This window comes from Lissotriton helveticus, chromosome 5_1 (assembly GCF_964261635.1).
Source record: "Lissotriton helveticus chromosome 5_1, aLisHel1.1, whole genome shotgun sequence".
Lineage (NCBI taxonomy): Eukaryota > Metazoa > Chordata > Amphibia > Caudata > Salamandridae > Lissotriton > Lissotriton helveticus.
Window position 1 is genome coordinate 419,063,651 of NC_136065.1, and position 27,991 is coordinate 419,091,641.

General features: G+C 46.9%; 1 protein-coding gene across 1 annotated transcript in view; it reads left to right on the forward strand.

Moving 5' to 3' along the window:
- Window positions 1–792: 792 nt before the first annotated feature.
- LOC144752486 (protein ABHD15-like) overlaps window positions 793–27,991 on the forward strand; it is a gene marked incomplete at its 5' end in the record, with an annotated part of 84,599 nt that continues 57,400 nt past the window's right edge. Inside the window, one exon of the mRNA XM_078640401.1 lies at window positions 793–1,493. Within this exon, the coding sequence (XP_078496527.1) occupies window positions 793–1,493 (701 nt within the window). The remainder of the gene's footprint in view (window positions 1,494–27,991) is intronic.

Genomic DNA, 27,991 nt, shown 5'->3' on the forward strand with positions numbered 1-27,991 from the left:
GAAAAAGTACGGGGTAGGCTCCTGTCACCCGCTTGACACAAAACACGGCAATGAGCGGGGTGGGCTCCTGAGCCGACGATCAACAGGGGGATCCCCACGCCGGGAGAAACCCTCGGACAGGCGATCACAGCTCCGGGCTGTAGCAAGCCATCGGGGCGCTTCCCCAGGGGGAAAACGAAGCGCAAAGAGGATCAAAGTTATGCGCCTCTCCCTGCACTCAGGATAGAGCGCTACCCAGGCGTTTTTAGGGGAAAAGCCCAAGAAAGTCTCAAGTCCAGGCCAAAGTTCCTCTTAGCAGGCAGGGGGCAAGGGCTGGGCCCAGGGCCAGCTCACGGAGCCCTCCAGGCAGGGAGGCAGCATTCAGTGGCGGTTCCTCCTGGCGCCCAGCAGCAGCAGCCCCCCCCCTGAAGTTAGGATCAGGAACAGAGAACCCTTTTTAGGTTTTGCTGGCAATGCGTACGAAGTACGCATGCGCTAGCAAAATCCTTATGTTTCTCTGTTTGGGTCGGGTATCCGCCCCCTCCTCGCCCCCTCCTCCCATTGGCTAGCTCCATAAATGGAGGCTAGCCATTGGGAGCCGGATCTGTCCGTCAAAGGCCGGACCAGATTCGGGGGCGTTCCCGGCATTTTTTCCCTCTCCGCCTCTGCGATGTCGTCATCGCGGCGGTGGGCGGAGTTTCGGTTTTTTTTTATTTTGTTTTTTTTCCCTATTACGCGGCCGACCGCCGCTGGAGGAAGTCGAGGTGAGAGCTGCCGTTCCCTCCCCCCTCCCCGTGTGTCCGTTCCGCCCCCCCTCTGCGCTTCCCCTGCGGCTGCAGGCTGATCTGCAAGCCCTCCGCTCTTACCAACTGCCTGCTGAAGGTGCTCCGGCGGTTCTCCGACCCCGACGTGGCCTGCTGGCTCTGGAGGAAGTGGGCGCACGTCCAGACCCTTTACCACCAGCTTCTGCCCGGGGACCGGCGGCTGGAGTCCGCCAGGGACCACCTGCAGCTGCCGGATGGGGGGATTGTTGCACTGGATTGGGTGGTGGGGCCTTGGACCTCTTTGAAACACCGGAGGGCGACCAACAGCGTCACTTCCCCTCCGGTCCTGCTCGTCATCCCCAACGCCTTTGGGAAAATCACCAGGAACGTGCAGGATTTTTGCCTGCAAGCCCTGGAGCAGGGGTTTTACCCCGTGATCTTCAACAGAAGGGGGCAGAATGGATGCCCGCTGACCACTCTGAAGCTCCAACAGTTCGGGGACCCGGCAGACCTGGCCGAGGCGGTGGCGTACATCCGGTACAGGCACCCGAGCTCCGCGCTCTTTGCCATGAGTGAAGGCCTGGAGTCTGGCCTCCTGCTCTCCTACCTGGGAGAGTGCGGCTCGTCCAGCTACCTGACCGCCGCCGTCTGCATCTCGCCGGTCCTCCGGTGCCAGGAGTGGTTTGAGGCCGGGCTGCCCTGGCTGTACAGGTGGGCCCTCGTGATCCAGCAAAAGATGAGCCTTTCCAGGTATGTGCATCATAGGCAGTTAAGAGAGAGAAACATGAGCCTCGATCTGTGGGGACATGAGCAGGAGTGCATGTAGCAAGGATGCTGTGGGCTCAGGTGCAAGGAAGGAAAATCGTCCTTTGCAGGGGTGTAACGCAAGCCCTTGCAGTGCAGGGTCCACAACCTGCCCGTGGGGTACCAACCGTTCTAGGTTAACCCATTCAGCCAAAGATCCATGAATATTTGTGAGATAGGAGAGACTCAGGGACCCCCGTCCCATTCTGCAAGGGGGCTGGGGGTGTCATTTTGCAGTAAGCCCCTGCCCCTTTGACTGCTTGCTGCTGGGTAGTAAATTACAGCAGTTATCAGGGCTCAACGGGCCCCTGAGGGGCCTGGGGCCGCTTCTCCACCATTGGTAGGTACGACCCTGGGCATGAGCTTATATCGGATCCAAAATAAAAAAACAGGCTGGAGCTTGGTGAAAGTAGCGGGTAATAGATCATGGCTCTTCAAATCAAGGCCCCATTGATGCACTGGTTGGGGCCTACATGTTAGCAAGAAGTTATTCTGGTACCAGTCTGAAGGATGGTGAGTCCAGGGACACCACTCTGATGCATGACCCCTTAACATTCTGGGGCATCTCCCATGAATTAACTACAACCGAGGACAATGTATGGCCAGATTGGTGCACCCACTGTTTTAATTTAAAAGGCTCCTTAGGCGAATCAAATTCCACCCACGTTTTGGAGGGGGGAGGGGGTTCCACGCAGCCGACGGTTATCCTACTTTCATGCTGACGAATGCAAAAGTTACTAGCTGCAAGACAACCACATATGGTAACGAAAAGAATGAAATCCGCAAGGCCACCACTGCCCTGAGCAAAAGGGCCGAAGCCTGCTTCAAACACCCACCCCCAACCAAAGCTCAGCTTGGTTTATTTTAAATACGTTTTAAGGTCATACGAACAGCTGCAATCCGCTGTTGTTTCGTCATTACAGTGACCTCCCATGGCTGAATTACCCCTCACTAAACATGTCCCACTCGCCGTGTTTATAAAATAAAATAATGTCAGCTCGGATTGCATACACTAAAAAGTAACTTCATTATTTTTGTGTTTGCTGTTAGTCTCCTCAACTTCAACCACCCTTGAAAGTGGTTTTGTCCCCTCTGGAATGCCTCCACTTCCAAGCTCAGTCTCTTTTGTAGTCCTTTGTGATTTACAATGCAGGAGAGCCTGTTAAAAGCGAAAGGGCATGCCCTGTGCAAGAGGCATGAACAAAATGATCTAAAAACGTGCTACCTCCACAGAATTTTTTCAAACCAAGCGGATAGGTGAAGCTAATAGGTCTGGTGATGTAAAAGCTAGCGAATCGTTATTAGTATTTTTTTTTTATTGTAATCATGTGCAACAAAGGCATGTCTTCTGGTTTCCTTCTTCTTGGAGTGTTTCATCTCCTGTCTGGCGCCGTCAGGGCTCCTCATATGGCATTGCTCTCATGCATGTAACATGTTTGCCCATGTTACATGCTCTTTCCATGCAGCATAAGAACCTGATACAGTGTCCATGTCCTCCAAGGTCTTCGCTGTGGTTAGAACGTCTCTCAGTGTGCCACATGCTACTCCTGTGGTCTCCTATGTCCTGAGCATCATATAAAGCACATCCGTGGGACCAAAGCTCCTCGAAATGTTTGTCATTGTACAGAAGCCCCCAAACTTTCTGGTCGTGCACCCTAAGCTGCATGTGGGTCCCAAGTGCGAAACAATGCCTATCCATGTGCCAGGCACTTTCACAAGAGGGCAAAGGGAGGCTGCTTCAAACTGAGCTGAAAAGGGCACAGACATCCATCCAACCCCCTCCGGCTGAAGCGGGATCCCCAGAAGAGATCTTATGTTCTCCATGACACCTGCATGCCTCCTCCTGCAATGTTGTATCTCCACCACCAATTTGTGGTTGCACCCTACCACCGCCCTCAATCTCCCAGAGCCAGAAGATAAATGCAGTGTACTAGCCCACCACAAAAAGAAAAGCCATCATAATGCACTTATGCCTTTGTAGTTCCTAGGCCTGAACCGAAGCAGTAGTTGAGCTTGTTCTGATCTTGCTTCACTGTTTGCCTTTCCAGACTGGTGTCTCTTCCAACTGTCCCCTGCACTTTGTACCAGAGTGAGTTAATATTTGTACTCGGATAAGGCTGCATTCCTGGTAAACAAGACCAGTATATGGATGTCCGAATTTACACCCAACATCTACCACACAGGAGTTGTCCTAAAAGATAGAGGAATTTTAAATTCCTCTGCATATTACTTACTAGAGGACAATGTGGGGTGTAATACTTTCAACAGCTGTGTACCGATGGTTAAATGCTCTTGTATGGAATCCCGAGTCTCCTACTCGATTTAAGTTACAGGATCTCTGGGCCTCGCTTCCCTTACCTGCTTAAAACTGAATGTGATGCCAACATGCTAAAATCAAAATCAATATAAAAATGAACTGATCATCCCCTTGTCTTTTTACTAGTTTCAAAAGTACATAAAAGGTTGTGTTTTTTCACACAGTGCACTCAGTTTGCATTCTTATTTTTTATTAAATTAACTATAAAAATCATTACTTGTTTTGTTGATTCTATCGCAAACTCCCCTAATATATATTACATGGGAACCATCGTGACAGGTTTCAATTAGGAGCATTGGGTCACCTCTAGGCTTTAGGTAAGCTACATTCTATAAGAGCACCATAAAAATTGAATAGACTTTCCTGTTTGGTACACCTCTCGAAAGTATCAGTTACATTCTTTATGGCATCCCTATGTCCTGTGCAATAGGTATGAAAAAAAAATCTAAAAGCGTGTTACTTCTACATTTAATGAAAAATGCGATCCTGCTGAAGAAGTTTGTGGTGTGCCATGTGTATGTTATCTTAACTTTAGCCTGGTAATCCATGGTCCCATGCCCGGCCTATACAAAGTTTCCTTGTTTCCTGGGAAACAAGGAAAAAATGCAATTGGCTCGTTGGGATCCCGGCATCCGAGGTTGCCCCTGTCGGTAGAAACGTGACATTTTTAGGCAGACCTCCCTCTCTGTCTAGCTCCCTCTCTCTCTGTTTTACTCCCTCTAGCTCCCTCTGTCTCCTTCTCTCTCTGTCTTACTCTCTCTAGCTCCTTCTCTCCCCGTCTTAATCCCTCTAGCTCCCTCTCTCTGTCTTGCTCCCTCTAGCTCCCTCTCCCTCCCTTGCTCCCTCTAGCTCCCCCTTGCTCCCTCTAGCTCCCCCTCTCTCTGTCTTGCTCGCTCTAGCTCCCTCTAGCTCCTTCTCTCTCTCTTACTCCCTCTAGCTCCCTCTCTCTGTCTAGCTCCCTCTCTCTCTGTTTTACTCCCTCTAGCTCCCTCTGTCTCCTTCTCTCTCTGTCTTACTCTCTCTAGCTCCTTCTCTCTCTCTTACTCCCTCTAGCTCTCTCTCTCTGTCTTTCTCACTCTAGCTCTCTCTCTCTCTCTCTGTGTATGTATAGCTCTGTGTACATATACCTGTGTGTGTGTGTATAAGTGCAAATGCAATAAGTCTCACAATTTCGAAAAATAAAGCTATTTACTACTAAACAACAACACCATTTATTTATCTGTTTACTCAAAAAAAACATAGATGGAAATTTTAACATTTACAATGCCAATAGCTCTAACATTGTCAAAGGCAAAACCATTGCATTGTAAATGCTTGTTATACATAGAAATCCTTTGTCTGGCTTCAGGGTGAGCGTAAAACCAGTCGCAGCTGGTTTTGGAGCACTCTGATGTGCTCAGCCCCTCTTCTCATTCACTGGCCAGGCTAGGGACATTAGACGCACCAGAGGGGGCGGAGCCAGCTTTGAGTGTGGAAATCCCAGCCATATTCAGGACCCAGGTGCAGCTGCTCCCTGTCATCACATGCAGATCTCCCCATTCACCACCGGGACAGACCCATCCTGACTCACGGAGCCAGGCACACCAGCCAATCATAAGCCAGACAGTCACTGCACAGACAGACCAACTTCTAGAAGTGGCACTTCCACACTAGACACATTCACGCCGCACACATCATCGCCCAGCATTTAATCACACGAGTCCGCACATACCAAACTCGCACCTGCACTCCCCATGCATCAGGAATTACCAGGGTCACATATATTCCCCATGCATTCCTATGGGAGGGCAGGCCAACCTTACCACACGCCCGCACTTTACCCTGGGACACTGCGGTGAAGTGCGCAGAAACCAAAAATCACTATCACCAGGTCACAATTAAAAAGCAAAAAGTTTAGGGGTGAACCTGCCAGAAGGGCCAAGTCCAACACAACCCCCTTCCAGCCAAAACGCAGGGCAGACCAATCACCACCGTGATGGGCTTCCCTGCTTTGGGCGATAGACCATGGACCCGGGCCCGCCACTGCCTGGACACCCTCCTGTTCTACGCCACGGTGAACCCACGGGATTCCTTCTAAAACCACTGTCTGGAACAACTGGGCTACCCCACTGGTACTCCCATGCTGTCCGCGGCCAGGACCAGGCCCTAGGCCACCCAGGTGCCACTGGTTCTTGCCTATTTTAAAGAAACACTGGTCCTTAGGCAGAAGGAAGAATATTAACCCAAACAAATAAATATAGACTAGATAGAACTATATTATTTGAAAACGTGTCCAGCCGGACAGTTTTAATGTCTTGATAAAAAATATATACAAAGAAATTTACACAAAGTGTGATGGAAGTGGGACACCAGCCGATGTCCAACTAACCCACTAGACAAACATACAATACATACACAAATAATAGGCAACGAAAGGTCATCTGAATATCATAAATTATAAACAGATGATCCACAATATACACATATGCATGAGCAATTATTGTCAACTATGCAATTAGTGCATTTCTGGTCGACGACGTTTCGAACCTTACAACATTTTGGTTCATCCTCAGGACAGACAATGATTGCCTAAAGAAGTGACAAATTCAATTTTGTCACACTGTAAGAATTTTATAACAAAAAATTATTTGTGCCATACAATAACAAAAATAGGTAGGAAAAAGGGGAGACATAAAAGGATAAAACATGTCAGTTGTTTAACCGCTTATCGCAATTGTTTGTACTGTGCCAGACTCATACCATGCCAAGCCATGGTGACAACGGCGGCTGTGTGGTTTGCATGCTAATTACATGCATTGCGCTCAAAAGTGTCTATATTCGGCGCAACAGAGAGACAAGCTAGGAGCTTTGAGTGAAAGTGTCTAAGCTCAACCGTGAAAATTATCGTGAGAATTGTCACTTTTAAAGGAGTCATGCAGAAACCGTGAAAGTGATTCATGTAAACAAGAATGATAGACCGGGAGACGTGCCGGGGTGATTGGTCTTGAGTGTGCGTGACAATAGGGTTCAGAAGCGAATGGGGAAGCCCAGACGGACCTTCATGAACAAGCTTACCAATGGGGCGAAGCTAATAGCATATTAGCTCAAAGTGTATACACTGTGAAGGAAGGGGATCGGACCGTTAGAGGATTGCTTCCGGAAATTCAACCAAGATAAAAATTAACCCGGTCACGGGAAAAACTTACCGCGGGTACAGTCCGCGTAAAACTTAGAATTGATCTGTGTAAAAAGGGGGGGGTTCAGTGGTTAGGTGTGCCGGGGTATCAAATAATATCACCTTAACCACTCACAAGTAACACAATGTATGCTTACCAGCTGGGTCGGGGCCCTAGACGATAAATCTAAGGGGGAAACCATGAGAAGAATACAATGAGAACTGGTCCAAAAACAGTGTGTCAGCGGGCGACGGTGATACGCGACCAGCAAAAGCTTACCAGAGGATAAAGAGTGCAGGTCCACAATGGGGGTCCTAGCGTGGAGAGAAAGATTCTTCACGGCTTGCACCGGCGGTATGTTGATAAGATATGGGTAATGGTTCTGGTCACATGAGTGCTGGCGCCCAATGGGGATACGGCGGAAAGGGTCGGCCATTTTGGGATGGGCGATAGAAGGTGAGGGTAAAAACAAACGACGGGTGCCGAAAGTGTTCGGGGTGGGCGACAGAGCCCTGCAAGTGCTAATAACGAAGTAGACGATATTCTAATTGCGGGCATGCAGTGTGTTTAAAGAAAAGGTTCGTGCACGATCATACAGTGACAATTTGATAATAAGCCTCATAACAAGTGAACAATAGAATACTGCTCAATTGCATTTGACAAACTAGTATAATACACAGTTGGCAGATGGAATAGCGGGGGCGGGGGGTAGTCAGACACATGCTGTTATATAGACAGTCAGAAGTTATCAAGTTCTTCTCGAAATGAAAGTGCAGTGGGCTAGATCAAGGAGGTCCAATCCTCCGTACGGTTCAAACCAGTATGCAGGCTCTCGGTCTTCAATATCCAACGCAGTTCTTCCTTATTAAGTAGCTGCTGTAGATTGCCCCCGCGGGTTGGAAGTTTAGTCACTGAAATGACAGTCCAGGTGAAATTCAGTTCAGTGTGTGACAGTTCCGTAAAGTGTTGCACAAGAGGGGCATTAAGAGTCCTGCAACGTATTCTGCTCCTGTGTTGGCACATTCGTGTGCGTACTTTCTGTGTCGTTTGCCCTATGTAAATCATAGAACATGGACAGACAATAGCATGGATCACATTTATACTATTACAGTTTGAAAAATCCCTGCGGGCATATTTAATATTCTTGTGTGTAAATTCTTTACCTTCGACAGTGCTGTCACACATGGAACAATTGCCACATTTCGCGTGCCCAGTGAGTCTCGGCAGTCCCCACAGCGTGTCAATTGTAGGCATTTGATCAGGGACAGGTAATGTGGTTCTGAAAATCTGGATTCATATAATAGTACTGGACTCGAGAATGAAAACTTCGTCGAAATAGGACGAATTTGGTATCAAAAGACCGAGAATGACGAGTACATCATGTACATGTATTTTTCGGCGTATTCGAGTGACGATTCCACCTCGAAATCGTCATTTACATTCTGAACCCTTAGCTCCCATTTACATGTTGCCCTTTATATAGGCCTTAATCCAGTTGAATTTGATTCCACAAGGACACATACTCCTTAATCGACTTCTCCCTGACCTCAGTACAAGTTAGAACCATTGCCCCAGGCCGAACTCGTTAGGTCAGTTCCCTCCCAGTGGCCGAGCAAGATAGCATCTAGGCTCAACTGGCCATAAAACCATTTGAGCACGCACACCTGCCATATCTCGCTCACATCTTTTTCTCCACTCCTTTTCTTTACTTGCTTTATGATGGGGAGGTGACCGTTTTTATTGGGGGTCCAGCGATATCTGATGAAATGTTGGGCCTTGCCGGATGATTTGTTATGGGCAGCACGACATGAAATATGTACATGTCATCATGACTCTGCTTTTCTTTTGTAACCAGTAACTATAAATGAAATACCACGAATTCAAGGAATGTTTTGCCCAAGGCTGAAAATCATGTATAAAGAGAGAAGCCTGACTTCGTGAAAGTGTGCAGTCTCCTGAGAATATACCCGTATTGTACTTCTAGGACCCTGTTACCTTGGTTGCAGCCAATAAACTAATCTTTGACTTCACCTCGAAGACTCTGAGTTTCTGTAGGTCTGACTCAGGAGAACCCGAGGTCTCTGGGTGTTGATTCCCTGACACCGCTGGGTTACCGGTTCTGTGCCGGGTCTTAAAAACCCAGTACCTCCATTGGCGCCCAGCGTTTGGGGCGATTCCAGTGGTACCAGTCAGCCTGAAGATTGTGAGGAGCTTCGTGTGGAAATTCCGGAGGAGGGCCCACCACCTCATCGACCCCTGCATGTCGACGTGGTCCGAAGGTCTTTGCTGCGAGGTTCCCCGCTTCCCGACGGCTACAAGGACTGCTGCCCTGGCTATCGCCCTGATGTTGGACCCTTGAAGTTTTTGGTAGAGCGAAACACTGAGACGAGTCTTCTGGTGACGCCATCGATATTTTCAGTTAAGTATAAGTGGAGCGTCTCCCAGTCCTTAGTTGGACTTACTTTGTGGTATCTTTGGGATACAAAAGGTTTTGTATTGGTACTTGCAAGCACCATAACCGAAGGACTCGTGTATTCACGAGAAATATCGTAATCGATAAATCCTTTGAAGTTTTGGAACTAGACTAGAGAGCGAGGATGCCTAGTCTTAGACTTGGGAATTTGTTTTGTCTTGGTAGTAATAATAGGGACTCCCGATTGGAGGACTCATGTCCGGTTCCTCCAGTTGGAACTCCGACTTACGAGCTATATGTTAAACATGGGGTAGGCCCCATCGTTTACAACGAAGTATGGATTAAATACACTAGGAAAGATGGTGTTTTAAAATGGCCCCAATATGGTAGCTTTGATTCTGAAATCTTAGACAACCTTGAAGTTAAACTCTTCAAAAAGAAAGCCCGGCCGGCGATGTTTGACTCTTTCCGCTTATGGCTCAAAGAAGCCAAACAAAAATAAATAAATTAGCTAAGAAAAATAAGAGAGAAGGAGGACTTTCGGTAATGCAAGCTGCCGTGCAGTTTAAAGATAATGAAGAAGAGCAGATAAATGAGCAGTTGCACAGGCAACGTAAAATGGCAATAGATAAGTGTTATCCAGTTTTGCCGTCTCTTCAGCAAGAGGCAGCAAAAGAGCATGAAAAAGACCCATTAATGTTGCAATTATTAACTTCACCACCCCCCTATGCGCAGAATGCCACAGCACCCCCGCAACCTTTAGTTGCACATGCTGCGCCTCCTGCTCTTCCACAGCACCCACCAGCTGTTCTTCAGCTGGCTCCTACTTCTTCGGTGCAGCCTCCCCCAGGCCCACCGACCACTTCTTTTTCACCTGTGTTTTCTACGATTTTGCCTACTATACTTTTTACGTCTCCTAATGCTCCCTCTACAGCTTTGCCTAGTGCCCCCTCTATTTCCCCTGATACCTCTTCTGCTATCTCTACCCCTACCTTATCACACCCCGTTCTTCCACCTATTTTTCCTTCAGTTTCACCTTCTATTCGGCAGAAAATGGCCAGCACTGTTACTAATCTTCTTTTACCTCTTTTCGGGTCGCCTGCTACGACCCCTAACATAGGAAGAAGACAGTTGCGAAGTCAACTGCCTGATTATCAAGAGAGAGATTCCCTGAATAGTTTAGCTAGGAAATGGGTCATGGACACTGCAAAATATGATGTACAGTCTGTCATGGAAGTCTTCATTCAATGGGAAGCAGCGACACAGAGATATGTTTTCGAACAGATGTGTGTCTTTCTTGGCGAGGATTTAGAAGACAATGATCAAGAATGCATCCCACAAGAGATGTGTCGTGTACGATTTAAGTTTGGAGAGGGTATGATTGTAGGTCCCGACGTGGTAAAGGCAGTTGAAATGTTATTATCATATCGAAGTAAGGGAAACAGTTCTGGGTCACCATCGGAATCTAGTGCATCTAGTAGGAAAAAGGCACGACAATACCCTATGAGAGAAGTTCCCCCACAGTGGAGAGAGGGTGACGCGACCGCTGTCCCACCTGTCCTGCCACACTTTCACCGTGTATGGGTACATGTCCCATGGAAGCGAGCTGAAGTTTTAGCACTCAAACAAACATTACCAGATCCGCGTAAAAATCCTGCAGGGTACTATAAAGAATTGTCGCAAACTGCTGGGTCATGTATAATGAATTTGGCCTATATCGATATGTTATTTGGGAACGTTGTTCCACAGCCTTTATGGGGTAAAATTCGTCATGTAGATCATGACCAGGAATTAGGTGACACGTGGGCTAATATTACTGCTGCAGATGCACGACAAGTTGGTGGTGCCAAGCATGAGCCTCTGATAGCAGAACTACCTGGTAGAATAGTAGATTACATGAAAACGATAATGCCTGCAATACGCGTAAATTGGGATAAGTTATCTGCATGCAAGCAAAAGAAAGAAGAAATTGTTTCAGATTTCTTCACCAGATTTGAAGAAACATTCATTGACCACAGCGGTCAAGATATGACCACAGAAGGTGGTCAGAGATTGTTTGTCGATAAATTTGTGCACAATCTGCTTCCAGAATTGTGTAGGAAATTAAAAGATTGAGAAAGTTCTTGGGCAGTCTCATCTTCAGCCCAGATATTAGCTACTGCACAGTACTACGAGAATAGAGACAAAGATGAGAAAGATAAAGTAGAAAAGAAAACTAGAGAACTCAAAACGAAGGTTTTGCTACAGCAAGCCTATCCGCCACGTGGTGGTGGTAATCAAAATAATAATGGTCAGAATCACTACCAGAATACTTTTCAGCAACCTCAACAATATCAGAGAAACTTGCAAAGATTTGATTACACTCAACCCCGCGTAGGTCCTAACCAGTGTTTATATTGCAAACAGGAGGGTCATTACAAGTATAACTGTCCTGCCCTACCACAACGTGCAAATGGTATTTCTGGTGTAAGAGGTCGTGGCAGTCAGCAAGCGCCTAGAGGTAGAGGGCGTGGAAACGCCCCTCAGGACACGCGTCCCCTTCCACCACCAAACTCTATGAACAGGTTTGATCAGCAAAATAACGTATCTGACAAGATAGCTCAATACTACGTTGATGAGTATTACACAGAAAATGAGCAGTGGGAAAATGAGGATTGCTAGGACAGCCATAGACGAAGAGAGGGAGTCGTTTCAGTTCCAGTAGATCAGAGTGGACCTTACGTTGAGGTGATTACATCAGGTGTGTCAGAACCTTTTTTGTTGGATACTGGTGCTACAAAGAGTTCTATTATGCACTCCAAACTCCCTGGCACACCTTTGTCTGGCGAAATGAACGTTTCTGTAGGTTTTTCTGGCGCCCCAGTTAGAAATCCGATTTCTGACCCTTTATCTCTTTCTGTTGGTCCTTGTGAATTCGAAGCACCCCTTATTTTGACAACAGGTTGTGGTGAAAATTTGCTAGGATTAGATTTGCTAAAAAGATTGTATGCGACTTTGTACTGTTCTCCTTCAGGAGTACAACTTACTTTAGGTGAGAAAGTTGTTTCTCCCATGTATTTGTCGAGAAATGCACTTCCAGCAGAATTGTAGATTCTCCCAGATATTCTTTGGGCTACTGGTCCAAATGATGTAGGTCTTTTAGAAATTCCACCATATGTTGTAACATTGAAGTCGAATGTCAGAATGCCACGAATTCCCCAATACAGAATATCTAATGAGGGTGAAAGAGCTTTGCTAGCGATCGTTTACGAATTAATTGAAAAGGATGTGATTGAAGAAACACGAGGCAATGTTTGCAATAGTCCTGTTCTGCCTGTTTTAAAACGAACTGACCCTTCTCAGCCACCTGTGTACAGATTCGTGATTGACCTTAGAGAGGTGAATAAAATTGTTGTGCCACAATTCCCAGTTGTCCCCGACATTACCACATTATTGACTATGATTCCAGCCTCTGCCTCCTGGTTTTCGGTGATTGACCTGAAGAATGCTTTCTTCAGTATCCCGATTGCTGAGGAAAGCAGGGATATTTTTTCCTTTAGTTTAGGAGGTCGAAGCTTCCTCTTTAAACGCGCTCCTCAAGGCTACTGTGAAAGCCCCTCAATATACAGTCAAGCTCTGAAAAGTCAGCTTGACACAATGGTTTTGCCCAAAGGTGCCACTCTCGTACAGTACGTGGACGATTTGCTCATCGCTGCGGATACTGAGAAAATTTGTAAAAAGGCCACGTTGTCATTATTGCGTCATCTATGTGATTTGCATCACAAGGTGTCACTTTCCAAGCTTCAATATTGCCGACAAGAAGTGACCTACTTAGGTCATCTCTTATCGAAGGAGGGAAGGAAACTGACCCCAGAAAGAATTCAGGCAATTGCAAAATTGAGTGTGCCAAGAACACAGAGAGAAGTACATGCTTTCTTGGGCATTACATCGTACTGTAGACAGTGGATTCCAAATTTTTCGTTATTAGCCAAACCATTGGTGGCATTAACGTGTAAAAATACACCCAATCCCATTCCTTGGTCGAAAGAATATCAGAAAAGTTTTCTCGAATTACGCACAGCATTATGTTCGGCCCCTGTGTTAGGTACCCCCAACTACAGTAAGCCTTTCACATTGTATGTCCACGAGAAGGAAGGCTGTGCATTGTCTGTGCTGACTCAGTTATTCGGAGATAGACAGCGGCCATGCGCCTATTTTTCGTCAACTTTGGATCCGGTAGCACGAGCATTGCCAAATTGTTTAAGGGCCACAGCGGCAGCAGCTGTTTCCATTCGACAGTCTGCTGGTCTAGTAATGAATAATACACTAATCGTGATGGTCCCGCATGCAGTAGACACATTGTTAAAAAGGACCAAGACACAGCACTTAACTAGTGCTCGACTGTCCAGTTACGAATTGACGCTGCTAGCGAGCCATGTGCACATAAAAAGGTGCAGTACCTTGAACCTAGCCACATTGTTACCAATTGCAGAGAAATCAGATGCTTTAGAACAGCACGATTGTTTTCTTAGAACAGAGGAAGAGACAAAAGGGAGAGTTGATTTGTTCGACACTCCTCTTGCTGAATGTGATGGTACATTATGGGTGGATGGTTCATGCTTTAAGCTCCCAAATGGTAACGTGACTACAGCATATGCTGTCACAACTTTGCACACAGTCATTGAAACTGCGCGAATACCACATGGTTCAGCTCAAGCCGCAGAACTCGTTGCACTGACGAGAGCATGTGTGTTGTCTAAAGGAATGAAAGTGACTGTCTATACCGACAGCCAGTATGCTTTTGGAGTGGCTTACAGTTTTGGACGATTGTGGAGAGAACGTGGGTTCCTGACTTCGCATGGAGCTAAGATTCAGCATGGTCAGTTGGTGAATGAGCTTCTTGAATCACTGACGTTGCCCCTGCAAATAGCGATTGTGAAATGTAGTGCACACAAGAAGGTGACTGATGATGTTGGTCGTGGAAATGCCTTTGCTGATGAAACCGCTAAGGAAACTGCAAAGAATGTGATGAGCCGAATGTATGTTGCGAGCCCAGAAAGATGGACTGGTGATGTTGCAATATGTGAAGACACGATAGAAAGTGTGAAGTCCATCCAAGCTGAGGCCACGGAGAAAGAGTTAAGCATGTGGAGAGAAAGTATAGGGAGAATGGATGCAAATGGTTGTTGGATTGAATTGACAGAGCAACAGAGATGGTTGTTACCCGATGCATATGTGCCTGCAGTGGTTACAATGGCTCATGGAATGGCCCATATCAGCGCAAAAGGGATTTGCGAGTTGTTGGCCCCAGTATGGAAGAATTCAGGGATTCCCAAGTGTGCAGAGAACGTAGTCAAGAATTGCATGGTATGTCTGAAACACAATCCTGGTAGGGAAACCCCAACTCCAGCTGGTCATTTTGCACCTCCTACGTATCCGTTCGAGGTTTTGCAGCTAGATTTCATACACATGGAGAGGTGCAACAACTTAAAATACGTGCTCGTGGTTGTTTGTGCCTTCTCAAGATGGGTAGAAGCCTATCCCCTAAAAGACAATACTGCCTTGTCCACAGCGAAAGCCCTTGTAAAAGAGTTCTTCCCCAGGTTTGGAATGCCGAGAATGGTCTGGTCTGACAACAGAAGTGAATTTGTGGGTCGTGTGATGAAAAGAGTGTGTGAAGGGCTAGGCATTAGGCAGAAGTTCCACGCTGCAAATCACCCCCAATCAGCTGGATTAGTGGAATGTTGCAATGGCACGCTTAAACTTAAATTGGCCAAAATCCAAGCGAGCACAGGTCTTAAATGGCCTGACGCTTTACCCTTAGCACTCCTATCCACCAGAATGACTGTGCATTCGCGAGTGAAACTCAGCCCCTATGAAATAATCTTTGGTCGGCAAGCCAACATATGGGGAGTGCCTAGGCCCACGAAGTTTAGCGAGCTGCAACACCCTATTTTGCTTGACTATTTGTATGAATTGACGGCTAAATTGCGTGTTTTATATCAACAGGTCCACAACACCTTGCCTCCGGTCTCTGAGACTCCGGGTCACTCCATTGAACCCGGTTCATGGGTCCTAGTCCGCAACTTTCAAAGAACAAGAAACGACCAGCCCAGATGGACGGGGCCTCACCTCGTCCTCCTGTCTACAAGGTCGGCTGTTAGGGTGGAGGGGAAGGCCAATTGGGTCCACGGGATCCATTGTAAGAAGATACCCTTCCCTCTGCCACATGACCAATGGGTCCAGAAAGGAGGCACTGACTCAGAGCGCACAACTGATGAACGTGTAAAAAAAGCTAACCCTGATTGTGAAAGTGAGAACATTTTTCAAGAAACTGTGCCACCACCAGAACAATTGAACTCTGTGGAACCTGAGCTACTATTTCTGGACCAGACAGTACCCAGGAAAAGACGCTACAATTTGCGACCAAGAAAAACAGACTAAAGTAAAAGTGATTTCTTTTATGATCCGAGAGAAAAACCTGTGGACTAATAAAAAAATGTGTTTTTTTCCCCAAATCCTATTTTTGAAAGTGCAGATCTCCCATCTAGGTAACTTGCTTATTTTTGTTTTTTCAAACCGCCATCCGGGTTCCGCTGCTAGGGTCGCGGTTGATTAAAGACTTTTGGGTGCAGCTGACGACGTTAGGTCGCTGGTTCTGGTTGGTCCAAGGGAGTTGCCCTAGACTGACGGAAGCATCCTTTAGCAGAGGCAACCTACCACCGCGGGCAGCACCTTAGAGAGGATGGAGTTTCCTGATGTGGAGAGGCCTGCCAAACAAATGAACTTTAAGCAGAGACTTTTTAACACGATGACGAAGAAAAGTTTTATAATAGTGTGTATTTTTATGCTATTCAGCGTAATGGTCTTTTTGATAAGCTATGTTTTATTCTCTTTTCATGTGACATTTGCGCCCACTACATCACCCATACCTCTTCCTACTGTTTCCTCTCATTCTTTCCACCCTCTGCCTGACCACGAATCAAATAGGAGATTAGAGTTCATTAATAACTCCTTCGTTCAGTTATTACACCAACACCAACTTGTAATGAACACAACTAACTGTTGGGTGTGTGGTCTCATGCCCCACACCACGGATAAAGGTATCCCCTATTTGGTCCTGCCATTTAGTCACAATGGATCAGTCTGGGCATATAGGACAATGTTCATATATGCACGAGAAATCCAACCCCAACGTTCTGTAAAAGACAACCTCAAGACTAGCGCCCTAGTCAAAGGTATAGTTGACATGATCAAGGAAGTAACTTCTTACGAAGATACCCCGGATGATGAGATACTTGCATATGTAGGTTGGAACGTGACCGGATATGGCACTACATTAAGTGAGAAACAGCAAGCCAAGAGATCGTCCCCTATCTGGATCGTACCCCATCAAGGTCACCTGTGTCTGCAAGGTATTGGCAAGAATCCCAGAGCTCAGCTAGGGAAGAGTGTCTGTACAGAAACGTATGTTTTTGGATCTCAGACTTCCCCTGCGTTTTTAGCCGCTAAGGGTACTTATTTCATCTGTCATGATAGAGCCTATACATGGTTGCCCCATGACTTCTCGGGCTCATGTTTTGTTTCATTCCTGTTACCTCCCACCTACACAGCAGTGGCGGATTACCATCGGACAAGGGTAGTTAGAGGTGTTTTGAGTAAAGAAGACACTGCAGGTCAAGAATTTGGTGACTTTGCAATGGGTATTCTGCCGTTCTGGGGAGCCATGGCTAACAGCAGGAACATAAGGCAATTGACAAGGGTAGTTGAATCCACCGTGACTGAAACTGCTGGTGCCCTTAGTAACCTGACTGCTGAGCTCCAGTCGGATCGACTTATGACCCTTCAGAACCGGGTCGCTTTGTATGTAATACTTGCGGACCGAGGTGGAGTATGCAAATTGATCCAGTCTAGTTGTTGCATTTTTCATCCCAGATAATGCTCCAACAGTGTACAGGGCCATCTCCAAACTGCATAAGATTTCCAAATCTATTCATGTGGATAAAGGAGATTGGTCGTTAATGGGATGGTTCTGGGAACTGATATCTGCCTGGGGATGGAAAATTCTGATGGTCATTGGGATGGTCTTAGCCATTCTTTTCCTGTTCTGTCTATGCATACAGTGTGCTCCTGCAATATGTGGCCTCTGTGCTACATCATGTGTAAGGAAGCCTGTGTCAAGAAATGAACTCAGCACTAGAATGATGTTACAGCAACATCTCAATGACTTTAGGAATATAGATCTGGACTCAGACTAACATGAGGATAGATTAATTGCCTATGTAAGGGCAAAAGGAGGGTCTGTGGTTCTGAAAATCTGGATTCATATAATAGTACTGGACTCGAGAATAAAAACTTCGTCGAAATAGGACGAATTTGGTATCAAAAGACCGAGAATGACGAGTACATCATGTACATGTATTTTTCGGCGTATTCGAGTGACGATTCCACCTCGAAATCGTCATTTACATTCTGAACCCTTAGCTCCCATTTACATGTTGCCCTTTACATAGGCCTTAATCCAGTTGAATTTGATTCCACAAGGACACATACTCCTTAATCGACTTCTCCCTGACCTCAGTACAAGTTAGAACCATTGCCCCAGGCCGAACTCGTTAGGTCAGTTCCCTACCAGTGGCCGAGCAAGATAGCATCTAGGCTCAACCGGCCATAAAACCATTTGAGCACGCACACCTGCCATATCTCGCTCACATCTTTTTCTCCACTCCTTTTCTTTACTTGCTTTATGATGGGGAGGTGACCGTTTTTATTGGGGGTCCAGCGATATCTGATGAAATGTTGGGCCTTGCCGGATGATTTGTTATGGGCAGCACGACATGAAATATGTACATGTCATCATGACTCTGCTTTTCTTTTGTAACCAGTAACTATAAATGAAATACCACGAATTCAAGGAATGTTTTGCCCAAGGCTGAAAATCATGTATAAAGAGAGAAGCCTGACTTCGTGAAAGTGTGCAGTCTCCTGAGAATATACCCGTATTGTACTTCTAGGACCCTGTTACCTTGGTTGCAGCCAATAAACTAATCTTTGACTTCACCTCGAAGACTCTGAGTTTCTGTAGGTCTGACTCAGGAGAACCCGAGGTCTCTGGGTGTTGATTCCCTGACACCGCTGGGTTACCGGTTCTGTGCCGGTTCTTAAAAACCCAGTACCTCAGTAATGCAGCTCGTACCAAGTGATCTTTCAAATTTTTCGATTTCTTAAAAGCAAACAAAGGTTTGTCTAATTGGAGTTCTCCTGCATTTAACACTGGCCAGTATTTTTTTATGCTCTTGGTCAGGGAATTAGATGCTGGCGAGAAAGTGGTATTACAGACCAGCCGGTCCTGTGTTTTCTTAGGTTTAGGTTCCAGCAGCACCTCCCTAGGACAAAACCAAGCTCTTTTGAGCGAAGTTCTAATTAATCTGCGTGGGTAACCTCTGGCGCTGAGTTTGGCGCTAAGTAATTGTGCTTCTTTGAATTAATCATCCTTAAGGTAACAATTCCTTCTCAGCCTCAAAAATTGTGAGTATGGGAGGGAATCGCGAAGCGCTCTAGGATGATTACTTTGGTAACTTAGCAAAGTATTGCGCTCTGTGGGCTTTCTGTAGAGACTGGTGATAAGTCTGCCTTCTTTTTCTTGTATATTGAGGTCTAGAAAAGGAATACTGAAATGGCTTGAAGTTAGGGTATATGTGAGACCACTACAGTTGCTGTTAAGCCAATGTAAGAAAGGAGATAACAGTTCCTCAGACTCAATCCATATCATAAAAATATCGTCAATGTATCTCTTCCATAGGGCGATGCCACTATGGAAGGGATTAGACGAGGTCAGAATACGTCCGCATTCGAGACTGTCCATATACAGTACTGCCAGGTTGGGGGCAAAAACGGCCCCCATGGATGTCCCTTTGATTTGACCATAGTATTGGCCATCGAACAAGAAATAATTCTTGGATAGACAAATTTCAAGAAGTTGTAATATGAACATGGTAGGCATACGTGGGGCCTACGACGTGTATTAAAGATGTCTTGGATAACCAACATTGAGTCATTCTGGGGTATGTTGGTATATAAAGACTCCACGTCCAGAGTACAAAGTACACTGGACGTGGGGTCGAATGGGTATTCCTCAATCAGATTAATCATGTGCATACTATCCCTTATAAAACATTTGGTAGCAGGCCCAAAATCCCTGATAAAATAATCAACAAAAAGACCCAAGGGTTCTAAAACTGACCCACACCCAGACACGATTGGCCGCCCAGGGGGATGTTCAATGTTTTTATGCACTTTCGGTAGCGTGTAAATTACCGGAGTGCGGGGTGATTTGGCGTTGAGAAAAAGGTATTCTTTTTTGCTGAGAAAACCAGAATCCAATGCTTCCTTGGTAATCAATTGTATCAGTCTCTGTATCTCTGCAACCGGATTTTTGTCAACCCCGGCAACTTGACAACCCTGCACATTATGTTAAACTCCCCAAAAATCCGGTTGCAGAGATACAGAGACTGATACAATTGATTACCAAGGAAGCATTGGATTCTGGTTTTCTCAGCAAAAAAGAATACCTTTTTCTCAACGCCAAATCACCCCGCACTCCGGTAATTTACACGCTACCGAAAGTGCATAAAAACATTGAACATCCCCCTGGGCGGCCAATCGTGTCTTGGTGTGGGTCAGTTTTAGAACCCTTGGGTCTTTTTGTTGATTATTTTATCAGGGATTTTGTGCCTGCTACCAAATGTTTTATAAGGGATAGTATGCACATGATTAATCTGATTGAGGAATACCCATTCGACCCCACGTCCAGTGTACTTTGTACTCTGGACGTGGAGTCTTTATATACCAACATACCCCAGAATGACTCAATGTTGGTTATCCAAGACATCTTGAATAAACGTCCTAGGCCCCACCGTATGCCTACCATGTTCATATTACAACTTCTTGAAATGTGTCTATCTAAGAATTATTTCTTGTTCGATGGCCAATACTACGGTCAAATCAAAGGGACATCCATGGGGGCCGTTTTTGCTCCCAACCTGGCAGTACTGTATATGGACAGTCTCGAATGCGGACGTATTCTGACTTCGTCTAATCCCTTCCATAGTGGCATCGCCCTATGGAAGAGATACATTGACGATATTTTTATGATATGGATTGAGTCTGAGGAACTGTTATCTCCTTTCTTTCATTGGCTTAACAGCAACTGTAGTGGTCTCACATATACCCTAACTTCAAGCCATTTCAGTATTCCTTTTCTAGACCTCAATATACAAGAAAAAGAAGGCAGACTTATCACCAGTCTCTACAGAAAGCCCACAGAGCGCAATACTTTGCTAAGTTACCAAAGTAATCATCCTAGAGCGCTTCGCGATTCCCTCCCATACTCACAATTTTTGAGGCTGAGAAGGAATTGTTACCTTAAGGATGATTAATTCAAAGAAGCACAATTACTTAGCGCCAAACTCAGCGCCAGAGGTTACCCACGCAGATTAATTAGAACTTCGCTCAAAAGAGCTTGGTTTTGTCCTAGGGAGGTGCTGCTGGAACCTAAACCTAAGAAAACACAGGACCGGCTGGTCTGTGTTACCATTTTCACGCCAGCATCTAATTCCCTGACCAAGAGCATAAAAAAACATTGGCCAGTGTTAAATGCAGGAGAACTCCAATTAGACAAACCTTTGTTTGCTTTTAAGAAATCAAAAATTTGAAAGATCACTTGGTATGAGCTGCATTACCTGTCCCTGATCAAATGCCTACAATTGACACGCTGTGGGGACTGCCGAGACTCACTGGGCACGCGAAATGTGGCAATTGTTCCATGTGTGACAGCACTGTCGAAGGTAAAGAATTTACACACAAGAATATTAAATATGCCCGCAGGGATTTTTCAAACTGTAATAGTATAAATGTGATCTATGCTATTGTCTGTCCATGTTCTATGATTTACATAGGGCAAACGACACAGAAAGTACGCACACGAATGTGCCAACACAGGAGCAGAATACGTTGCAGGACTCTTAATGCCCCTCTTGTGCAACACTTTACGGAACTGTCACACACTGAACTGGATTTCACCTGGACTGTCATTTCAGTGACTAAACTTCCAACCCGCGGGGGCAATCTACAGCAGCTACTTAATAAGGAAGAACTGCGTTGGATATTGAAGACCGAGTGCCTGCATACTGGTTTGAACCGTACGGAGGATTGGACCTCCTTGATCTAGCCCACTTCACTTTCATTTCGAGAAGAACTTGATAACTTCTGACTTTCTATATAACAGCATGTGTCTGACTACCCCCGCCCCCGCTATTCCATCTGCCAACTGTGTATTATACTAGTTTGTCAAATGCAATTGAGCAGTATTCCATTGTTCACTTGTTATGAGGCTTATTATCAAATTGTCACTGTATGATCGTGCACGAACCTTTTCTTTAAACACACTGCATGCCCGCAATTAGAATATCGTCCACTTCGTTATTAGCACTTGCAGGGCTCTGTCACGCACCCCGAACACTTTCGGCACCCGTCGTTTGTTTTTACCCTCACCTTCTATCGCCCATCCCAAAATGGCCGACCCTTTCCGCCGTATCCCCATTGGGCGCCAGCACTCACGTGACCAGAACCATTACCCATATCTTATCAACATACCGCCGGTGCAAGCCGTGAAGAATCTTTCTCTCCACGCTAGGACCCCCATTGTGGACCTGCACTCTTTATCCTCTGGTAAGCTTTTGCTGGTCGCGTATCACCGTCGCCCGCTGACACGCTGTTTTTGGACCAGTTCTCATTGTATTCTTCTCATGGTTTCCCCCTTAGATTTATCGTCTAGGGCCCGACCCAGCTGGCAAGCATACATTGTGTTACTTGTGAGTGGTTAAGGTGATATTATTTGATACCCCGGCACACCTAACCACCGAACCCCCCCCCTTTTCCACAGATCAATTCTAAGTTTTACGCGGACTGTACCCGCGGTAAGTTTTTCCCGTGACCGGGTTAATTTTTATCTTGGTTGAAATTCCGGAAGCAATCCTGTAACGGTCCGATCCCCTTCCTTCACTGTGTATACACTTTGAGCTAATATGCTATTAGCTTCGCCCCATTGGTAAGCTTGTTCATGAAGGTCCGTCTGGGCTTCCCCATTCGCTTCTGAACCCTATTGTCACGCACACTCGAGACCAATCACCCCGGCACGTCTCCCGTTCTATCATTCTGGTTTACATGAATCACTTTCACGGTTTCTGCATGACTCCTTTAAAAGTGACAATTCTCACGATAATTTTCACGGTTGAGCTTAGACACTTTCACTCAAAGCTCCTAGCTTGTCGCTCTGTTGCGCCGAATATAGACACTTTTGAGCGCAATGCATGTAATTAGCATGCAAACCACACAGCCGCCGTTGTCACCATGGCTTGGCATGGTATGAGTCTGCCACAGTACAAACAATTGCGATAAGCGGTTAAACAACTGACATGTTTTATACTTTTATGTCTCCCCTTTTTCCTTCCTATTTTTGTTATTGTATGGCACAAATAATTTTTTGTTATAAAATTCTTACAGTGTGACAAAATTGAATTTGTCACTTCTTTAGGCAATCATTGTCTGTCCTGAGGATGAACCAAAATGTTGTAAGGTTCGAAACGTCGTCGACCAGAAATGCACTAATTGCATAGTTGACAATAATTGCTCATGCATATGTGTATATTGTCGATCATCTGTTTATAATTTATGATAATCAGATGACCTTTCGTTGCCTATTATTTGTGTATGTATTGTATGTTTGTCTAGTGGGTTAGTCGGACATCGGCTGGTGTCCCACTTCCATCACACTTTGTGTAAATTTCTTTGTATATATTTTTTATCAAGACATTAAAACTGTCCGGCTGGACACGTTTTCAAATAATATAGTTCTATCTAGTCTATATTTATTTTTTTTGGTTAATATTCTTCCTTCTGCCTAAGGACCAGTGTTTCTTTAAAATAAGTATCCACCCAAGGTCCTTAGCATATTGCGCCCTGGGTTCCCTTGTTTTGTTTACTTAACTGGTTCTTGCCTATTCACAGATTGGGGGGTAGTAACCCCTGGTACATAGTAGCAATTCTCCACTCTTCCTGTCTGTAGGAAAGGGCTAGACTTCCACTGGTTCTCCAGCCTAGGGTCTACACCCTCAGGCGGACCAGGAGTCACAGGGGAGGCTCTCCTCCCTCTACCTCTCCTTCTAGGGTCCCTCCTCCTCCTGCGAGGGGTACCCTTAGAACACCACTCTCCCAACCTAGGGTTTAACCCCTCAGGTTGTACCGGAGTCAGAGGCAGGCTCTCCCACCCTCTGCACCTCCTTCCAGAGTTCTGCACCCTCCCAACTGGAGTGGTACCCCTGGAAGATGAACCGGTCAGGACGCAGGTTACAGACGTTCTACCCTTCAGGTCAGGCAGATCCTGAACCTGGCCTCCCAACCTCTGGTCTAAAACCTTTCGTGGAATAATTGCCTGGTACCTCAGGACTTCTGGGGACTCACACACCATCCCCCTGAGGCTAACACATGACACATGTGTTGCGTGACTGTCTGTCTGGCGCAGATCTCCCGTCCCCTGTCCACCTGACAGTGCGCGAAGATCCCCCAGAACAGAAGTGGGGTCACCATGGTCACTCCAAGGGAACTTAGCCCAACTGGGTAGTCCCTGACCCACTGGTTCTTCCACTGGGGAACACATCCCACATTCACTCCTCACTTCGGACTTCTGTGCCCTCCCAACTGGAGTGGCACTGCCGGACACTAGAACCACTGGAGCACTATTTACAGACACTCCAGGTTCTCTAGACACTAGGAGATCCTCCTCAAATGGACTAACAGGTCAGCCTAGGTCCCCAACCTGGTGTTCCCTTAAGAAACCATCTAGGTTCTGAAACTGGGTTTCGGGCTCCTGGGAACTCTCAGTCCCACACTCACTCCAACTCCACTGAGACAAGACGTGAGCCCCTACACCCCTCTCGCTACAAAGTCAAGCACAAGCAGTGGTTTGTATAGGTTATCCGGCGCCACTTAGAGAGTCTCACAATTTATTCTAGTCCAAACGTTATTTCTTACGGTGCTATAAGGTAGAAGGAACCACTTAATCCTTCCAAACATGAGCATACGCTTCAAACAAATTTTAACACTCCTTAGCACACGTATATCATACAGCCTAGTGTGGAGAACTTCCAGCGATCAAGAATAAATACAAAACTTGTACTAATAACAACTACGTACTGTGATTGTTTCAAAAGTGTGGCAACACCTATATATAATTGTACTATGATATACGTGTGCTAAGGAGTGTTAAAACCCCTCTCGCTACACTGGGACCTAGCTGGGCTACTCTGAAACTCTTCCACCACGCTGGGCTGGAAGATACCTGAACCACTACTTTTGGGATCAGTCATCAATGACTCTTCAGAACCTCTGGCACTTTCCCAACGGTCTGCTTCCTCTGCAAGCTTCCAAGGACTAGCAAGCCCACACTCCAACAGATGTTGGTGCAACTCGGGGAAACAACAACTGAGCAGCTGCTCTTTGATAACCAGATCAGTCCTTCCAAATCCTCTACCGCGGGAACCGCCGTCCAATAGGCCAGTGCATCATGACAATCATCTGCAAAATCCCCTCAATCCTGGTAAGACAGCTTCTTAATGTCCCTGAACTTCAACCTGTACTTCTCCTCTCGGGAACAAGGTACCATTCTTTGGGACTGGGAATGGGACTTCCTGCACTGAACTCTATATTGCTGCCACCACTGGATTCAACCCTCCCTGGGGAACCCAGAAAACTATAACTGCGCTCAGGGGATAACCTACCCTCTAGGGCTAATTTCTCCCAGGCCAAGGCCCTCTCAGCCTCTGCAATCCTCTCCTGTCACCCCAGCTGCGCTATCTCCTTGGCATGCTCTAACCTGAGCTTCTCCAAAGTCAGCTGGTGCTCCCTCTCTTCCCTCCTATCTATCCATTCCTCTGTGGACAGGGACCGGGAAAGGGATGAGGCGCTGCCTCCTACACTGGACCCAGCAAGTGACTCCCTATCTCTGGGGTCCTCACTATCTGCTGGTGCCCATTCACTGTCATCTTCTTCCTCTTCTTCAGACTCCTCAGGGCTCCCCTCAGACCCACCACCCTCATGGCATGCGGCCCGGGCCCTATCTTTCTCACTGCGCTCACGTTCCCATTCATCCTTCTGCCACAAGATCAGGTTTTCCCTCAATTTAGACGGGGTGTCTGACTCATTCACTGCTATGTCTCTTTCTACTCAAAACTCTACCAACTCATACATACTGTATCTCAACAGCCCACAGAAGTTAAAAGCAGACTCCATCTTGGCAGGATGCTCGGGGACACATGCAACCCAGGGGACCTAACAGTCTGAGCTGAAGCAAGAGTACACAATCTGAAAATGACACTCTCAGGAGAGGGAATAATGGAACTTCAAAAAACAATAATCCCCAACAAGTAATTATCTACAAGTGCAGAGTTTTGTGGTGCAGCCAGTTGCTGCTGCAGTATAGCGCAAACGCAAGTCCTTTTCCCACCGCTGACCAACAATGTTAGAAATGGGAATTTCTGGTTGGCTAAGGCTTGCGCCAAAGCCAGGCAGAAACCACCACTCTAGTCAGGGCAAGGGAGTCACACGCCAAGATAACCCCTGCTCACCCCCTTGGTAGCTTGGCACGAGCAGACAGGCTTATCCCGGAGGCAATGTGTAAAGCGTTTGCGCGCGCACCCAGCAACAACACCCAAGGCCCACCACAAAGGAAACTCCACACAAGGGTATATATAAAAAATAGTCTTTGTATTATACCACAAACATTAGATAATAAACATATACTTTACAAGGTGCCATGGGCACGGGCAGAAGGTGTCAGGAGTAATCACTTTTAGAACTAGAACGTAGAACATATCATAACTGTAGTACCAAAATTAGCACATGCAGCACACAACCAGTACTTACTGGTAACAGGTAAACACCACCTACGTAATCCTAAAACACCTTAGGTAAATATCACGCAGGGCACCATGACCTCACTAGCATCACTCTTCTAGGGCAAACAACCTCCTAGGCATAAAAACACATATTTAGAGGCATGGGCAAAAGCATTGCATCAATCACATTAGGCAAGTCCACCATCTGCGCCAAAGCATTATAAAACTGACCCCAGGCCAACCTGGCCTCTCGGGGGCTCACATGCCCTCTGTCCAGCAAAGTCAGGGCATGCTGCGCAGGCAGCCAAAGGAGAACTGCGCAAGAGTTCTCAACCTAAACGTAGCAGCTGCTCACTAAGTGCTGGGCAGCTGAATCACCAATGGGGCCAAACACACGGGGGAGCCGCGTGGGTTCAAAACACACAATGGGGCGAGAACCAGCATAGGAGCCTCCTGGGCTCGGGATAACCAAAATGCCCCCTGAGCCTCGTGGGCTCTAGATACAAATTGCGCCTTCGGTGGAGACCCACTCGGGGGACTCGAAACATACAAATGCCCCGGAGCCCTCGTGGCTCTAAAGAAGATGGCCCCTTTCGTTGGAGTCCCTCGTGGACTCAACACAAGCAAACTGCCCCCGTCGTTGGAGCCTCTCGTGGGCTCGGGAAAAGGAAACAATGCCCCCTGAGCCCTCGTGTTAATATAATAAGGGGTGTTCCCTCTGAACCCAAAGAACATCTCGTGGGCTTGAAATACCACGGTGCCTCTCACAGGCACCCGAGTACACAAGGAGCTTCCCTCCCGGACTCCGCGGCACTCACCGGCTGTCTGCAGTCGGTGCTGGTGCTCTCCTCGTGGTTTGGCTGGGTAGGGCTTTTCTCCGCTTCCATCGGCTGCACTCCGGGGCTCACCTCTTCGACGGAGCCTCCCGGGCAGCAGCACTTCTCTGGCGGCCGGTCTCGGTCCTCTTGGTCTCGCCGGCTGTTCTCCTTCCTCCACCGGAGCGTGGGGTGGGCTCTAGCCAACTTCCGGTTCAGCCGAGAGTACTACCAGGTCACTGCGGGCAGTGCGGCGGCCCCCGTCAGGCACTGCAGGCGGCAATTCCAGGAAAAAGTACGGGGTAGGCTCCTGTCACCCGCTTGACACGAAACACGGCAAAGAGCGGGGTGGGCACCCAAGCCGACGATCAACAGAGGGATCCCCACGCCGGAAGAAACCCTCGGACAGGCGATCACAGCTCTGGGCTGTAGCAAGCCATCGGGGCACTTCCCCAGGGGGAAAAAGAAGCGCAAACACCACCAAAGTTAAACGCCTCTCCCTGCACTCAGGATAGAGCGCTCCCCAGGCGCTTTTAGGGGAAATGCCCAAGAAAGTCTCAAGTCCAGGCCAAAGTTCCTCTTAGCAGGCAGGGGGCAAGGGCTGGGCCCAGGGCCAGCACACAGGGCCCTCCAGGCAGGGAGGCAGCATGCAGTGGCGGTTCCTCCTGGCACCCAGCAGCAGCAGCAGGCCCCCCCTAAAGTTAGGATCAGGAACAGAGAACCCTTTTTATACATAGAAATCCTTTGTCTGGCTTCAGGGTGAGGGTAAAACCAGTCACAGCTGGTTTTGGAGCACTCTGATGTGTTCAGCCC